This window comes from Anguilla anguilla, chromosome 15, assembly GCF_013347855.1.
Source record: "Anguilla anguilla isolate fAngAng1 chromosome 15, fAngAng1.pri, whole genome shotgun sequence".
NCBI classification, from domain to species: Eukaryota; Metazoa; Chordata; class Actinopteri; order Anguilliformes; family Anguillidae; genus Anguilla; species Anguilla anguilla.
This window is the reverse complement of record NC_049215.1, coordinates 20,414,208-20,428,029: the sequence shown is the minus strand read 5'-3', so window position 1 is coordinate 20,428,029 and position 13,822 is coordinate 20,414,208. Positions and strand designations below refer to the sequence as shown.

The 13,822-nt window shown below is 41.1% G+C and overlaps 1 protein-coding gene across 2 annotated transcripts in view; it reads right to left on the bottom strand.

The window, feature by feature from the left end:
• The window catches only part of LOC118214654 (receptor tyrosine-protein kinase erbB-4-like), a 202,409-nt gene that overhangs the window by 87,052 nt on the left and 101,535 nt on the right, over window positions 1–13,822 (bottom strand). For both annotated transcript variants that reach the window (XM_035394785.1, XM_035394786.1), the window contains exon 3: window positions 5,244–5,430. In XM_035394785.1, the coding sequence (XP_035250676.1) occupies window positions 5,244–5,430 (187 nt within the window). The remainder of the gene's footprint in view (window positions 1–5,243; window positions 5,431–13,822) is intronic.

The window sequence follows — 13,822 nt, the reverse complement described above, 5'->3', positions numbered from 1 at the left end:
TTTAGTCCAGTAAATTCAGTTCACAGTGACATTCATTTGAAAAAAATCATTAGTTTTATTCCATCACTTATAAACTACAGGCCTAACTGATCAAGCATATATTACTTATTAGTTTTATCAAGGCTGTTTTACTACAGTACTCTCTCAAGTGAAACATTTGAAATGCATTTGTAGCCTCTAATAGACCATAAAATGTAATATTCTGGTATTCAAATAGAATGATATTTACATGACATTATTAATAATAATTGCAATATTACATTTTTCATTCATAAGTTGATATCTGTGCTCGTGTATTTCTTCCATAAATGCTGCAGTTTGCATTTGTGCTATAATGTAAAACAGGATGGCCAGGGAAGTATCACGCCCAGGATTTCCATATTGTGCGGCCTTAATAATGACATCATAATTTCGACATGCTTCCGTGCACTCCTGTATAAAATAGCCATCACACTGCTGCCTGTGGCAGGAGTCTGATAAGTGAGTGAGAAATTAAGCCTTTTATTGCGGTAGGGGGGGTTCTCAGACCTGGTGATGGTGGTTTTAAGGGGCATGGAGATAAAAAGGGAGCTCCCGTCTGAAAAACACAGCTCACCACCCTTCTACTTTCTATGTCCCCATTTAAACGTGAAAATGACTTTAATGCTAATGATTGTGATTGTGAAGCCCTAATTTCATCCCTGTGAAATATATTGTGTACCTGCCGCATGTGCATCAGTCCCTTGAACATAAGAAAAGAAAAGTGGCAGCAGATGACTTTATTAAACCTCCATTCACTCCTGAGAAGAAAAGCAACACCCACAAGGGATTTCATGGTTTAGCTTTCTAGGAATGGTCCTTCAGAATAGTTATATAACTCCTTCATATGCAGTACTTAGCAGCTTCATAAGCACTACATAAACATTCATAACATAAGCAGCAAGAACTCGCATGCATGTGTACTCGCACGCACGCACACACAGATCCGAGAGACATGGTAATGGCAGCAGTGGTATTTTAATTCAGCTCTCCAGAGATGTGAAAAATGATCAATAATATCAAATCAATACAATTAAAGGCTAAAGGGCAGTGTTTCAGAAACCACTACACTGTGTCTGCCCACCCCTACTTCAGCTCTGTCTCACAGCACTATATAAGACATCCAAAGGTTTTCCTCTAAAGTAGGGCTCCCAAACTGGTGTCCCAGGAGATCCTCATTCCTCAAGTTCTCTAGTTCTGCCATCTCATGGATGAGCAGCACGCTCCGGCAGCAGTGTGAGCAGTCCCCTCCCATCATCCTCTGCTTTGCACAGACCTCATAAATATTCTACTGGACACAAGTTATGAGGCCATGAGAGACAGAGATGATCACAAAGCATATTTCAGGCCACAGTCTTCGGAGAAGACACGCCATAACACACCACACCTCACAGCCAATCAGGAGCCAACACGAACAACAAAACACGCCTTGAGCTGTCCGCAGGGCTCGTATGGATGAATAACTTTGCCTGAATGATAGATGTTTATCTGCTGCCTATTTCTACAGTGCCACCTGACACAGGCCAGCCCAGACTGTAATAAAATTTAAATGTTAAAATAATTTTTTTTTTTTGCCAAACCATTTAGGAATTTCATCCCAAAAATGAGAAGACAATGTTTGGATGTTGATGGTTGACATCCCTCTGAACTGAACCCCACACCAAAAAGAAAGAAATTCATTTTGGAAAAATCAATTGGTTCCCCTACAGTGCTCACACTATACTTTCAATGCTCCACAATTGCCAAAGTGAAAAACAATTTCTTGAAAAAACAATGAAAATACGAGAGAGCGAGAGAGCGAGAGAGCGAGAGAGAGAGAGAGAGAGAGAGAGAGAGAGAGAGAGAGAGAGAGAGAGAGAGAGAGAGAGAGAGAGAGAGAGAGAGAGAGAGAGAGAGAGAGAGAGAGAGAGAGAGAGAGAGAGAGAGAGAGAGAGAGAGAGAGAGAGAGAGAGAGAGAGAGAGAGAGAGAGAGAGAGAGAGAGAGAGAGAGAGAGAGAGAGAGAGAGAGAGAGAGAGAGAGAGAGAGAGAGAGAGAGAGAGAGAGAGAGAGAGAGAGAGAGAGAGAGAGAGAGAGAGAGAGAGAGAGAGAGAGAGAGAGAGAGAGAGAGAGAGAGAGAGAGAGAGAGAGAGAGAGAGAGAGAGAGAGAGAGAGAGAGAGAGAGAGAGAGAGAGAGAGAGAGAGAGAGAGAGAGAGAAGCTATAATTACAGCAAAAGTCAAAGTAATTAATAACAGATTACTATAAAAGAAGTCAGGGTATGAATAATACTGTATGACCAGGCTATAGCTTTACAGTACATTCTATAATTAATAAAGCTGCCAATAATTCAGTTCAACAGGGGGATCTCCAAGAGAGTTGGAGCCAATTCGCCCTACTTCTTTGTGTGTTGTATGACAGTGCCCCCAGCCTGGCTTACTGTGATCCAGCTGATCATCAAAATGCTGTACCTTTGCCATGATCTAATATACATGAGGAAATTCATCAAGACTCAAACCTGTGGTGCTGCAGTGTGAACACGTCCGTTTCATAGCAGTGGTGCTGATCTCTTGCCCACGGCCGTCTACCATGGAGCCCATAATATTCCCACTTGCCAGTTTATCCACATTCATTTGTGCTACTTGCTAACTTGTACTCACAGACCAGTGTACCTGAATATGGACCAGAGCACTTAGCTGTAAATCTGATTGCACCCTTGACTGCTATAACTGTTACCTTCTAGTATTTCTGCCAAAATGGCTTAACACTGGATGTGTATAAAGAGTGATGTGAGTTCACACAGGATAAGAGTGAAAGGTAATTACAGCTAATTGAATAGCACCAATAGGGAGTGAGTACATTTCAGCAAGAAAATATTAAAGGTTAGAGCTAAAAATCTATAGACAAGGAGAATACAATTCACAGAGATACAGAGTCACTGCGCTTCAGAGAGAATGTAAAACTGGACATAATGCTGTTGTTTTTGTGGGGGGTCAGGCTGCTGTGGACATAGGAGTCTACCCCTAAACTGGCTGCCCCTGGCCTGACAAAATTCACGTCTCCATTGAAGAGACAGGAGTCTGTCAACTGATTTAATTTTTCCTCCTAATACCACAGGCTCCTCCCACCTTTTTATTTCAGACTTGCGACAGAAAGCCAGCAAAGTGTGTGCATGTTTGTGTGTGTGTGTGTGTTTGTGTGCGTATGTGTGTTGGAGCATGTTTGTGTGCGTATTTGTGTGAATGCGCATATGCATGCAGATTGCTCATTCCAAATACTAATTATATGTTATTATACTAACTCATAACTGAGTAATCACTCTGGTATATCACATGCATAGCTTCACATATTTAATTCCATTTCATATCATCTGCCAAACAACTTATTTTAAACAGAATATTAAGAGCTTTGTAGGCTAGAACCCAACGGGGCTGTTTGTGAAACTGCCTGCCTCGACTTGTTTATTGTTTTAATTTATTTTAAATATTGACAGCATCTCTTGCTACTTCCCCCTTGGCTAAGAAAACTCAGAAACAAACACGCCGACGCTTGTTCCCATTTTTACACAGGCTCTGTCAGTTCCAATGCCTTCTGCACTGATTAACAAAAACATGTAAAAAGCAAGAAAAGAGAAAGCTTTCCACATAGCCTACAATACAAAAGGCTTTTAGTCCTTCAGTTCAGCATTTGATTCTATTGTGTGCCATACACAAGCACATTGTGCCAGTTTCAGTGAAAATTCTAGAAAGCTATGCATTTTCTGACTCCCCACAGCAGGGAGAAACTTTTTGATATTTCATGATGCTGTTCTGAGGGTGTTCATAAAGTAGGTGAGACTTAAGCAGTGTTTCCAAGCACTGTACTTGTACAGGTAGAGCACGGTTTACCTGTAAAATCCTGGTAAAGCACAGTTGAGGGCATGGATGGGCCTCATGGTCTGGTACTGAATCCTGACCGTGCCAGTGCCAACTGCAGCCAGTAGACCCAAAGGGCAATACATGGTTGGCTGTAGAGTCACCCAGGGACAGGAAGGTTTCAGTAGGCTGGGATGACCCATGACCCCAGCTATTCATTCAGGCCCCTGCAAGTCCACCTATTAAGTTCCACATGAAGCGTCTTCCTCCACCTCGTGTTTGTGTGAGCGCAACTTTTAAAACGTAGCGTGATAAGAAGCACTGGCTAACACCCCTTACTTCAAAGGAGAGAAAATGCTTACCTGACAGTAAAGCACAATGAGCACTGATATATTGCCATGATCATTCAAAATTGGGGAGAAAATGGACTAAAAGCATTTTTTTAAACAGCAGTCTCAGAATGTCTTTCTCCATTTTAGTTTCCATCACTGTTTCCCTGTCAGACTTTCTGGAGGAGCACAGAGGTTTTGTAGCTGGAGGGGCAGTATTTAAATTCAGATAACTAGGCTTTGCTTTTGGTTGCAATGATTCAAGATATATAAAAAACAGAGAAAATGTTCAAATTCAGAGAAACTCTGTGCATGTTTGCCCCAAAGTAGTCCTACCAAAAGCTGCATTGCAGATCAAGTATGAAGAACAAAATTTAATTCTGATGCAGAATTCTTTACTCTCACAACTTTTGTGATAAATGACACTGAAGCTTTAAAAACAGGAACATGAGCATGTGGTTGAATAATAAAATTAATAAATAAAAAATTAAATTTATATTTCGAATGGGTGAACAGATTTGTCTTAAAGACTATTTTAATGACACAATGCATTTGATTTATTCTAGCATGAGCTACAGGGGAGGTAGAACAGAAACTTTATTATTCCCAAATGTCAAAAAATAAATAAACAAAAATAATTAAGATTGTGGCATTTACAGCACAAATTTGATACTTCATATTTTGTGGCCACAACCAAAAAGTAGCTGCGGTCTTTTTTCTTAAAAAAAAAAAAAAAAAACAAAAAAAAAACATTCACATAATACCCCTGTGATTACTGTCATTTAATTCTCAAGTTTCTGCATTTATACTGTGATGCACACAGCGCCCTACACTTCATAATGTCACAAAAGTCTTGGAATGGATTCGGCGTTTTATAATGTGACAAAAGAATGAATTTACAAAAGAAAACAAAAACAAACAGACTGGACAAAAAAAAGGAAACATAAGGATAGAAAGACACAGAAACAGAGTGAGAGGCGTGTTTGGACAGACCGACAAACAGGAGGCGCGCTACACGGGAACAGGCTGGCAGCCACGCCGTCGCCATGGAAATGGCCAGGCTTACCAGTGAGGTTCCTGAGCCCGAGCTGCCGCAGGCCGAAGTTGCCGTCGCGGCGGTAGTTGAGGAAGACGGCCAAGGAGTAGCGCTCCTCGTAGAGCTTGGTACCCCGGATGATCCGCAGGTTCTCCAGGGGCAGGTAGTCAAACTGATTCAGGGCCACCAGCACGTACCCTGTCACCTCCCGGATAGACTGAGGGAGACAGAGAACATGGACGTCAAGGATTTATTAGTCACAAAGAAAGAAACCATTGTATGCTGTCTCAACCAACAAGACTGCGCCATTTAAAGGGTTGCCAGTCAAAAGTGAAGTAGAAGGTAATATCCATTCAGAACAGATATATTTAATGTGACACTGCTAGTTATGCTGATCCTGTTTAGAAGTGACATGTTTCTAAACATATTATTTCTTAGATTCCAGTCTAATTTGTTTTTGTTTTTTTGTTTGTTTTGTTTTTTTGTGAGCTTGCTAGTGACTTGTGAGTTGCTGGCTCTGTTGTTGTACAATGGACATACTCCTATTTTATACTGACTAGATCTTCTGCAACAATACAATTCTAGCTGCAGTAAAAACATAACGTAAAATAATTCAATGCCTGATGTGATAAAAACTGTGATTTTTTAAAGCCACTTTTACAAGGAAATGCATTGGACCACTTAAGATGAAAGTGATAGCATTAAAATGTATCCTGATTTTTATTAAGTTTCAGATCTGTAGTCACGAGAGTAAGCATTAATATACATAAAAGTCTGTGCTTCAGGAGTCATGCTGTCAGAGCCCGTGAAAGCACATTAGCGAAAGACTGTGTTGCTTCCCCACTAAAATGGGACTGATGACCCATTTCACCCTACTCCAGCAATGAGCCCTCTGTTGCGTGCTTGTTAAAAGGGCACTGTGATGCCTCCTAGCCTGCAGGGGCACCGTGTCCAGTCACATAAGTGTTGGCACTGCAGAATAAGTTGTAGGTGGTGAACGTTAAAGAGACCCCCTGACCTACAGGGGGCACCGTGAAGGAATGGCTCTGGATAAGAGCGTCTGCTAAATGCCTGTAATGTAATGAATGGCTGAGGTCACCCTCACTCTGACCTAAGAATATTGTGTCTTGGCAAAAGATCTGGATTTACCCCAGTGCACAGTCTGTGCAAGCCGTGGTGGACCAGAAGCAACAAGGTGAAATTGCTTCACTGGCGCTTAGCAACACCAATAAATTAATAAATAATTCTGAAAATATATCTTCATTGGAATGTTTTAATTACAGGATTATTGTCCCGTGGTGGGTGGTTTGTAACCTTTTAACATGTTTCATTCCTTCTTTGACACAGTTTAATTTTGTTACATCCCTAATTTGTTTTGTGTGAGCCACCAGATCAATACCTTCCAAGGTTCTAAAACAAAGTACAAGGTAATGGTGCAAGCCATTTCTTAATTGATTAACTGCTTAAGGACAAATGGATTCCACATAACAAATGAGCAGACATCTCCATAAAGAAATTCTAGCACAAAATGAATGGCAATTAAATGGATCCACATTGATACATATTAGATTTTCACATGCGAGTGCAATTAGTCATTTTAGTGGAGTAGAGTACAAAATGCAGGCAACTGAAAGCAGAAACATTCTACCCTTCCCAGAGACATGACAGGTCAAAATTGTTATCCTTTTTTTTCCAATGACAGATGAAGACAGATGTATTTTAAAGAAACTGACCCTTCACAGCATTCCAGTAATGATCTGTAATGAGATTTCTCTTTCAGCCCCCAGTCATTCTGCTTTATGCCACCCCAGGAGGTCAAAACACAATTCTGCAGGATTCTATTACAGCTGACAGAAATGTACACAGTCAGAAACGCCATCCATCCTGCATGTGCACGCACAAGCACACACACAAAACAGTACTTAACACTAAGTAAACATTCATAAATGTCAGTACGCACACACACGCATGCATACACGCATGCACAAACACGCACACACCCTGTACCACCGAATCTGCACTCTCAAACTCCATCACACACAAACACAGAAAGGTAAAGATTAAATGGTAGTTAAAGAGCAAAACGCTAAGCGAGGAGAGTAGCATTGTATATGTGCACTCCTTCCTTTGTGCTGCTGTCATGCATTTGTGTGCGCATGCGTGCGTATATGTGTGTCATCCATCAGATGAAACCATCTCATGTCCCAGCTTCCACTGCCTGACAGAGAAAATAATGGTAGACAGAATGGCTGAATTAGCATCTGGATGTCCGTAGCCTCTGATTCGGTGATAGAAAGATGTGCAGAAACTCATGTTTGACTTCAGCCATACACAAGAGCACCCACACACCTGACTTGCCATGGTCATGCTGCATTTCACATCATCCATCATGCATGTTGTGTCTAGTCCCCATTGACAGCTGTACCCACGAAAAAAAAGATCAACAAGATGCGGAATAACTGAGACCGCAGAGATTTGTTCAATTTCAATGCCTGTGGCTTTCCAAATTGCTCCACAGAGAAAGCAAAAATTTCCATTAAACTGAAAATCATCATGCTCTTAAGGCAGACTTTTTTATTGATAATAATTTTTATTTGCCAAAGGCGGTCTAGATGAATACCACCATTTAATCAAGCTTTATTTTCCTCTGTTTTTGACATAAAAGATGCATAATAGTGTGAAAGGTACACCTCTCTCAAACCTGTTCATATGGGTGTTTTGCGCTGTGCTGAAATGTGGAGGGGGCCGGGGGGTGGCTGGTGGTGGGGGTTGCGGGCTTGCAGCAACCCCGGTGCACAGATATAAATGGACAAAGCAGCGTAAACTAAACGTCCTGTGGCTGAGCACCTCCATCTCAATAAGCTGGCTAACATTTGACCCCTTTACACGAGCACTCATCCACGGGCTGTGATGCGGCTGTCTATTTAAGCTTTAGAGTTTGATGAAGTTGACTGTGCATCACTCGACATACAATTCTTTTATCCTTTTCCAGAAACATTCGCTGAAATTTCCATTTGAAATTAATTTGCCAATTGAGTATCATGAATTGTAAATGGTACATGGCTTTTCTGACAAAAAATACAGAATCGCAGAGATATAACAAAATAAATATGTGAAAGTAAATGTTGAAGGCCATTTGCTGTTGTACTGGTTTATGTCAAAAGAAAATGAATTCTTTCAAACAATTTCAATGTTATATATTTTGGTGGAATAGAAGGCAGCATTTAGTGACACCAAAGGAGCAAGGCCAGCAAATGCTTATGCATTTCTTCTTAGGGGCCGTGTGCATTCGGAAATCCAGAGGGAGTTCTTGAACTTTTAAACTTGTGGTTCGGGGATGGGAATCCCCGCCCCTGCTTGCACATGAGCAACACTTGCGTGGGTCTCCTTCCCATGAGGGAGGAACCATTAGTACGATGGACAGCGCTGGCAGGAACAGCCAGCTTTTCAACGCCACCCCTTCCCACTCAAGCGTGGACAGCTCTGCGAGCCCCAATTATTGAATCAGGCAGCCGATTACCACTGGACAACAGGAACATCTGCAGTCTGTTCAGTAATTGGCTGCCTCTCCACAAAAAGGCCCAGCCCAGCTCAGTTGGCAAGTTCCCCAGCACCTAGGATGAAGCACACAAATAGTTTTATTTTGCCTTTAAAAGGCTCATAATCCCAATTCACTTTAATGGAGCTCCAATGTTTTGTATTCAACATGCGCAGTACAGGTTTACTTCCGGGTTTCACAGGTCTGCCTGCCTAACTAGTTACATATGCATGTCTATGGTTGTCATGTTTGAAGAAATTGAAATAAATAACGGAAATGCCATTGAATGTGTTCAGTCCATTTTTTGATGTGTTGCTGGAAAAATTGTAATCTAGCAATGATGTGTACAGATTTCACTCTGGTGTTTCAAAGTGTATAAAAGTAGTTAACAAGTGATTCTTTTGTCATGCAGCCTGTAGTACCGTTTAGAATTGAGCTGGCAGTGTTGGCCAAAGTACAGTCTATTTTCTTTTACCTTCTTAAATTATAGAGCAATTTCAAGAAGAGGCAAGATATAAGGTTTTATTTTCAAGAGACTGCAAAGCACTGTAAGCAGACTAATGGCTAACTGCTCAGCTAGCCTATATACAACTACATTACATTGCTATAATGGATTAGTAACAGAAGCCTGTAACAACTCTCTAAGTTTACCCCTTTTTTGATATGTGAAGACCGTATGATATAGCATGAAAATGAATAAAGGGGAAAACATATTTGCAAAAAGTAAGCAGTTTCCTCACCCTTTTTACTATTCTACAGTGTCATACTTGTAGGTGCTTAAAATGCAGCCCCAGTAATGAGAAGTAGAGGGCCAAGTGTTATGTTAGAATGCATAGAAGATAATATACTGGGCACCAAGAGAGGAGTGGTGGCTCCCTATTTATGTCTTACCAACAATTAAAAGTAAAGCAGATTTAAATAGTCTTTTTAGGATGCAGTATATATCGATCAGTATGTTTCTGGATATTTTTCGCCTTAAACTTGGTAGAAAGAGCCATTCAATAGCCTTTCTGCAAAACCTCCAATGCTCAACACAAAATTATGCCCTTGTTCAAGCATCACTTGTGAGAGGTAGATGGAGGTGGATACAAAAAGTGGAACAGGTGAGAGGAAGAGAAGTTTTCCTCCTATTTCACAAGATATGTGAAGTAATAATTACCCACTGCTGTCAGACCATAAGGAATTACGGCTCCGGCTAAGTGAGGAATCTGGCACAGAGAACCGAGAAGCCTAACATGCCTTTCTGCCATCTATCTGCTGCCATCACAGCTGGTTAGCTGTTGGTTATTTAGGAGAGAGAACGCTGTACTCATTTGTTTATTTATTTTTTTAAATCTTTCAATCCTCATCTACCCTTTTTTTCTATTTTCTTCCAGTTTTGAATGGATTATCAAAATTGCTCACTTGTCACAAATTGCTGATTTTGTTCTTCAGTTCCGGAGAATGCAGTCTAGAAGACATTTTCACATTCTCCACTAGCTGGGCTTCACAGTTATTATGAAAAATCTGCAGGGGGTAATGTGCTATTCAGTTAAATGACACCCACACCATGATGCAGATGCGTTCTTTTTTGCTGCTGACTGCCATCACATTTTTAAAAGGAACATGCATGTCAGAGGCAAAAGATAAAAATCAAAATAAATGAATACATAAATAAAATATTATTTTTATGGTTCCCATCTCCTCTTTGTCTCCCCAGTTTAGAATGTTCAGTTGTATTTATCAGATCAATGCTCATAGCTGAAACCTCTGCTATCAGTCAAGGCAGCACAAAGCATCGCTTATGGAACATGTGAGGGCAGCTGCCACTACCCAGTCGTCCAGCTGCTGCCACAGTGGAAACTGCCACAGTCTGGATTAAATACCAAACCACATCCACGCACTGGAGCAGCGCCTTTACAAAATGAGTAGCCCAGCAATGCCATGGCGTCTTGTTTTTCTGTCGGTCTTTCCTCTTCTGTAGTATTTTACTGGCCACTTCACCTTTCAAGTTGTGTTATTTCAGAAAACGCTCCCAAAGGAGAGTTTCACAATGGACTTTGCCAAGACGGAATCAAACGATCTGAGTCAGTAAAGCAGAGTGCATTTGCTGGGTAACCAGAGCGTGCCCTGTGTGGCGCATGTGCAGGTCTCTTCGGGGGTTCCTCTCCAAACCCTGTGCAGCAGGCTGGGGAGAGAGCAGTGTGGAGCTACCCCCCCCCCCCCCCCCCCCACGCAGCTGGCTAGGGGAGAGGATAACATGACTGTTTATGACTGCCTGGCAGGCACCTCTCTCTGGGAGCCTAAACAACGCACACAGCGCGCGGTAGGGACGACCGCTGTCACTCAGCAGGGAGAAGCGGCTGGTCGCGGGCGCTCCCATTCTCCATAGCGCTCCTGTGACACACAGAGCGCTCGATATGCAGCAGGGGAGGGCACATTCCTCCAAAGGACCTTCGATTACCAGGACCCTTTGTTGTTCTGTTACAAGGGCTGATCAAACCCAACCAGCACAGATGCTACAGAGCCCCCTCTAATGCAGAAATCCTGCCCACCCTATCCCTATAATCTTTTTCCTTTTCCATCACATCGCATATACTGATGTGTGCCATACTGGCTATTGATTTTGTGCCTGGGTAATTATAAACAGTCACCGCGGCGACTGTTCTGCCTCTCTGTTGTATCATATGTAGATCAGCCTCCTCTGTCTCTCGTACAAGCCACGCCTCTCGTCCTCACCCCCCCTCCACTGGTTACCGGTGCTGGCCAGAATAACATGCAAAGCGGTCGTCTTAATCTGTGGACTCTTTCACCTGCAGTCAATTACACAAATGCCTGAACTACTCACGGCCATTTGGGCTCATAAAAGGTTTCAAGGTTGTTTTTGGGATTTTTTTCTTCTAATGAGCAGGGAATAGATTACAGCTGATAGATTGTAAATACCTACAGGATATGGTATACAGTAAATAAAAATCTCTTGAGGCCGACTGGAGTTCCTTGTCCTCAAACACACAAAGTTGCTTCATTTCAGCATCTTTCAAGTTGTAATGTGCGATGTACCATGTGCATTGCTCACATGAAGTGCAGTAATCCATGTGAAGGTTCCATTAAATGCCTCTAGAACTGCCCCAGGCTTCATGTCCGATGATCATCCCTGGGATAAACGGTGCATGGTCGACTGCCAGCCCCAGCCCAAACAACTATCCCTCGCTCTACTACAGATAGAATCCACCAAAACACAAAGTGCACAGAACTGGAACCATGAATTATTAAACACTGCTATGTCTGTGTTCTTGTGTTGGTATTTATTTAATTGGTAATTGCTGGATGAAAAAAAAAAAATATATATATAATTTCTGTTCGTTAGTCTGGGTGTGCGCCATTTTTGTGTACATTGGTTGAAAATACACAAAGAAAATCAGTGAGAATTTAAGCTGTATTAAGAGAAAAGGAGAATGATCGATTGGATGAAAAAAAATGCTTTATTGTTGCTACCAAACTCATTATATTTGTGGACAATTTACATGATGTAAGAAGCCACAATTAGTAATGTAGTGTAAGTATTTAATTTAAATAATGAGGAGCTTCAGTGTTCAGCTTCATTTAGTGTTTATTCCCTCCTCCTGAAATTCACCAAATCTGGGGGAAAAAAAAATCTGGAGCCATGCTGTGATCATGAGCCATCTAAATCTGCTCACTAATAAGGCACAAGCTATCAATATGGTGATGATATCTCAAACCTCAAACCTGATATCTGAATCCTAAGGTGATTTTGATGAAGGTGTTTTTTAACCTCAGTTTCTTACAGATTAAACAGGTTTATCCAATACATAACCCCTCATGCAACCCCTCATTTTGTTTACCTGGCCCTCTCAGGAAATGTCAAGTGTAGCCCTGGATATGATATGGATTAGTTGCTAGGCCCTATTGTAGAAGGAATAAATCATTTTGCTTACAAAAAAAAAAAAGTGTTCACGAGTATATCTCCAAAACCAAAAGCTTAGGTATGTCATTTACATTACAAGAATAAGTGCATGGAGTAACAAATTGTAGAGCCATGTCATTAGGACATACCATTTATTTATAATGTAAACCCCCCAACTCTGCAATATCCATTCAGTTCAATTAGAATGGAGCCTTATTGTTATGATGAATAAAATTGCTTTGCCACAAGATATTAAGCAAGAGAATAAATGGCAATGATATAAACTGTTATATATGTATGCATATTTAAGCATAAGTATATGTATTCACATACTGTAGGCATAAATACATATTTATACCACTCACTCTTCCATTCTCACTGTAAAATTATTTTTTTCTTTCTGTATTGGCAGGAAATATATATTTTTTAATATCACCAAAGTGTACAGTGATACATGTACCCATTCATATAGATGAATAATGACTACCTATCTCTCTATTGTTTGGCTCAATGTGCATCTTACTCCTTTAGACTTTTCCTACCAGACCCATTTCTCTATTTTTCCCTCATGCACACCCTGTACTTTGAGTAATTACGATTCTTCACAGCTGTGTGCACTGGTGAGATGGGAACATAGAAGAAATCTCATAAAGTTTCCCTGCTTTAATTATTTTCAGGAAACACAAACCAGCCTGTACAGTACTTGAGGCGTTATAAAACTTATTGCCACTCTACAGAGGTCTGCTTCAGAAGAAATGTATTTTTTTATATAAAATAAAAATCTGCTTCTTTAGAAACTGGGAAGGGGTGAGTTGTTCTGCTCTGTGGTGCTCTCAGAAAGAAACTGTGCAATATAAATGTCAGAATTTATGCCTTGAGCAATGGTGGGTGTTCGTGTGCCAAACCAAAACACCAGCCACCAAGGAAAGATATTCACTTCCAAAGAGTGAAGCGATCTGGGGAGGCTCAACCAACATAGCTGTATCGGACAAACCATTGATTATCAGTGGGGTGGCTCAAGGGTCAAACTGGCTCAAACCTGGGACAATAAAGCTTTCCATACCCTGGTAAATGTCCATGGGCTTATGGCCTTGTTACACATGGATAATCACAGAAACGGACTACTCAGCAACTCAGAAGTCATGACATATTACTGCACATGATTCT